The sequence below is a fragment of the Papaver somniferum genome, chromosome 1, assembly GCF_003573695.1.
Source record: "Papaver somniferum cultivar HN1 chromosome 1, ASM357369v1, whole genome shotgun sequence".
Lineage (NCBI taxonomy): Eukaryota > Viridiplantae > Streptophyta > Magnoliopsida > Ranunculales > Papaveraceae > Papaver > Papaver somniferum.
Window position 1 is genome coordinate 150597264 of NC_039358.1, and position 4457 is coordinate 150601720.

A 4457-nucleotide genomic window follows, 5' to 3' on the forward strand; every position below is an offset into this window, starting at 1 on the left:
ATAACAAATAGTGCACCACCGAGCTTTTCAATGTTCATTTCATCATGTTACGGGGCAGAAGCATCATCCCTCTTACCTTAACTGATAGTGTTAATGGTAGTGGTGGGATCCTATATACTGCAAGGATCTCTCTGATTGTAAGATCTTTCAAGTATCATCCCTCTTACTTTCCACCTAGCTAGTTTCCTAATCTAAGTGATACTGTTAATGGTAGTGGTAGGATCCTAATACTGCAAGGGTCTCTCTCGTTGTAAGATCTTTCCGGGTCTCTAATGATTGGGAAGACTTTCGGGTTCCAAAGAACAATTGGCAGCAAAATTTCCTTGGATAATATTAGCACGTGGTCTTAATGAACGGTGACGGTATCTAGTGATACTGTGCAATGGTTCATGGCTATTCAGCATTCAAAAGGCCAGGCATAGTATTATTGCTTCCAATTGGATAAAAGGACATCTTAGAGATGGCAAGAACTTTCCTAATAAAAAATTATTCATTCCTACTGATATTTTTAGTGAAACATATAAGTCCAAAAATGCTACACAGAAATAATTGATGTTAGCTTCTAAAGCAGGAAGTTGAACACCAAAGAATTACAGTCTAGTAAGTTTATGCAGAGAGCTTGGTTGTTTACAAGTCATTAATATAAACAGGAGAAGTTCAAAATTCTTTAATATAAGGAAAACAACAAACATAAACTGCACATTCATGAAATTACCAATTCATACTGTCACAAGTTACTCGTCGTCTTTGTAAGGGTACTCTTCAGGAACTTGCTTCAGAAGTTTCACCCGTAACTCGTATGCGTCATCTCCACGCAACATATCACGAACCCATGTGACTTCGGTCTTCATAGAAACCTGAATATGATGAAACATCAGTTCCATCCAACACTTAAATATCAAGGGTTGCTGTTTAAACTGCTAAGTAGAATAAGACCAATTTTAGAAAATAAAATCAATGGGAGAAACCAAATTTTCAAATAAAACAGGTAGCCTCTGCTTCTGCAGAATTTCAGAATTTTACAAAATGCACAAACTTCAGATTAAGCTAGGAAACTCGCCATCTCTAGGGCTCCTCTGATAACTCCACTAAGGACATTGCAATAATATAGACCTTGGCATGTGTCAGGAAGCTCAACAAAGTCCACAAGGGGATTATCCTCTAAGATAAGACTGCAACTTGTTCCATCAGCATCCCAATTGGTAACAGTTGCGGTGATCCCTAAGAACATCTTGAAACCGACCTGCATATAATTATATTCAGAACTTGCAACAAACAAACAATTTGTTTTAAAAAAGAAACTGAATGTTCAATAGATATAGCAGAGATCCTGATTTCACAAACAGCCACTCTTATATCTAGAAAATAAAAGAGAGATTCAAGATTAAACAAGCATGCTTCACCTTAAACTCATTTTGAAGTAAAAAAAATGGCATCAACTTAATGCATCAGAAAAATGTCTACACAACCTCTCACAAACCAACAACCAACCTAGCACTGGATGCAGGTCCACTTACATGTGATCTAGTAACAACTAAGCTTCTCAGTTCTCAGTTGAGAACTAACAGTAGAAGCTTTTACATCTAGCAGTAGTAGTGGTTTCACAAGTAAGTTAGTTGATGGATTTTTAGAACTTACAATGGATGTAAAGTCACTAGGTCACATGACTTATCAAAGGCAACCTATACAGTTCACCTGACTAGAAACTCAATAGCTGTGCAACTGAAATATCAGGCATATGTAAATATAAAAGATTATATAGCCAGATTCAACTATAATACCTCTCATGCAGAAAACAGAATAATTTACCAAAACCCACCCAACCCAGAATGCTTAATGCCTGAATTAGTATAAACACGAATGTACATGCAAATAATAGATCTAACAGACCTTTGCAATCACATCAGCAGATTCTTTGAAATCAACACATCTAGAAACATTAGATTTAGCTAGAAACTCGTCAATTAGTCGAATTCCAATATTATAACCCCTGCACAAGAATACCTCAATTACAACACAACCAAGAAAATGTAGAGTGCTATTAAAATGGACAAGTAAAAATAACTCTTCTAATATCAAAGAAACCGAAGATAAGCATTTCACTTAATGTTCTAAAACGAAAATGATTTGAATCGAAGTTAAACACTTCTTACATCTGATCAAGCTGCTTGTTGACTTCCTCTACCTCTTCTAAATCCGTAAGCAATTGTCTCACCATTGCACCATAAGTTAACGTAAATAACTCCGCATTCTAAACTCAGGTTAAATTTTAAGAATTTCAGAAAAATTATGTTACGATAAAATCAGGGACGTAATAATGAAAAAAATTTAAATATTAGGGTTTTACTTACAACACGTTCAACATTAGCGAAAATTGCATCTCCAGATCTTGGAACAAGTGGAGCCATTGAAATTTCGTAAGATGAAGATCTTCAATAATCAATAACACCTTCTCAGCTGAGCTCAAAGATATGCCCTAGTTTTCTTTTCTCCCCCTCTGGCTCTGGCTCTGGCTCTGGCTCTGCAAATGCAAATGATCTCACGATTTGGGTTATGGCGCAGTCACGTTTTCCCTTATATCCGACCCGTATTTTTGTAAGGATACCCATTTTAGTAGACCTGGACAGCGGAAGGGATCCAATGGCTTTCGACTAATCCTATAATGACCCGATCTCGACGGATATTGTTCCCACTTAGCCAATAATTTCTAGCCAATACCATTATCCAGCCAAGTAGGGTTTTCAGCAGTACTATTACAGTCATATTTGTTTAGTGTATATCATTACTTACATTTCAGCCAACCACTGTCGAATATTAGGTGTTACACATCCACAATCATAATAGGTATTGTAACCAGTTAAAAAGTCTCCTACATTATTCCTGCACTAATGAGTATTGTTGAGAGGTAAATATGAGTTTGGTTCTACACGTCCTAGTCACAACAATGACAACACCTTTTCCTAGAATATAATGAGAGAGAACTTGCTTTCCATTGTACTATGCCCTTCCTTTTGTAGGCTTTTCCCAAAATCCTTCTTCTCATGACATCATGCCACATGTCATAGAAGCTTCCTTATTTACAACTATTGTCATTCCTCCTAATGTGACCTTCTAATTCTCTAATAATCCCTTCCCTATCCTTCCTAGTTTATGGATATGTCATACCGGGCTTGGGCATTAGTCCCCAAGTCCCATACGTTTCATGATGGGTTTATCCTTCCTTTAGGGGCTCCCTAGCCCTGCTAAGGGGTAATTATTTTCATGTACTAACATTAGTCCCCTGACTATTTGGTTAATTATCAAATGACCCGATAATCATACCACACTCTGGCCTAGGTCCTCAGATGAATCTTCCTAAATTGCCCTCGCTCGACCGCTAGTATAGTTCCGGCGTTTTAGGGATTGCGGCGCGACGACCCGTGGGAAAGTTTGTCCTTGATCTTGTTCCTTATACTTGTAATTATTGCCTCTTAATGATGCCATCTCGAAGTCCCCGCTGCGGGTTGCCAAGCATCTTGACATGCGTCGACAGATTTATGCGGTAACTGCCTTATTTATGGTATCATTTCGTCTATATATATAGCTAGTTAGTGGTCCCTGGTTTCACTATCATTCATAATCTGAGCTTCATTTCTTCGATCACTCGCTCCTTTCGTTAGTACTTCATTCAAATGACCCGCCTCCTTCACGGTTACGTTCTGACCTTAGCGCATGTACCTGCGTTAGATACAACGTTGTTTAAGCGCGACGAATTGGCACGGTTGCTACTCGTGAAGGCTGAAGTGGAAGTGGGAGTACCGGGGAACAGAGAGGGATGAACAAAAATTTCATGCGCGCCAAATTCGACGAACAATATGAAACATACCAGATTGCCCAAATGGTTCAATCGTCTGGACATGTGACACTTAAAGTCCAGCGAGCGTTGGATGATACTGTTACTGTTGGTCACGCGGCTGACCAGTTGTTCGGGGAATCTGCGATAATGGCTGCCAATATAGATCGCGCCATAGCAGGCTGTCGTCTTCATATATCTGAGCAAGCGGGCCCGCAAGTTCTCGAATACACCTTGACCCTAGCGGCGGTGTCCGCGCTAGTGTGCTCGTTCGACCTACGAGATGAACTAGCACGCTTGCTAGTGTTGAGGGAAGAAGTGGGTATGTTGCTAACCCTTAGGATGATTCACCATGACAGGACGCGTAAATCTTATGATGAGCATGAAGAAACTCTCACGTTCGCCCGGGGTCACAAGCTTATGATTAGATCATGCATTCTATTCATAAGTTGGTGGATGAGACTAATTGGTCTTTGACTTTAGCAAATATTCAGTGCGAAGAAGCACATTTAATGATGGAGGCCTTGGTTGCAGACATTGCTCGTTGTCGTGCGTTAATAACTGGCTACGTTGTGATTCAGGGTTTGACGGTTAGTATCGTGGGGTGGGGGGAGGGGTTGTCGTA

The 4457-nt window shown here is 39.6% G+C and overlaps 1 protein-coding gene across 1 annotated transcript; it reads right to left on the reverse strand.

The window, feature by feature from the left end:
* Window positions 1–533: 533 nt before the first annotated feature.
* On the reverse strand, window positions 534–2551 carry LOC113333485 (trafficking protein particle complex subunit 3-like). The gene is made up of 5 exons (XM_026579944.1): window positions 2352–2551; window positions 2154–2251; window positions 1891–1990; window positions 1061–1243; window positions 534–857 (listed from the first exon to the last, which is right to left on the reverse strand). The coding sequence occupies exons 1-5, from the start codon at window positions 2406–2408 to the stop codon at window positions 735–737; spliced, it is 561 nt and encodes a 186-aa protein (XP_026435729.1). The 5' UTR covers window positions 2409–2551; the 3' UTR covers window positions 534–734.
* Between the last annotated feature and the right edge of the window lie 1906 nt (window positions 2552–4457).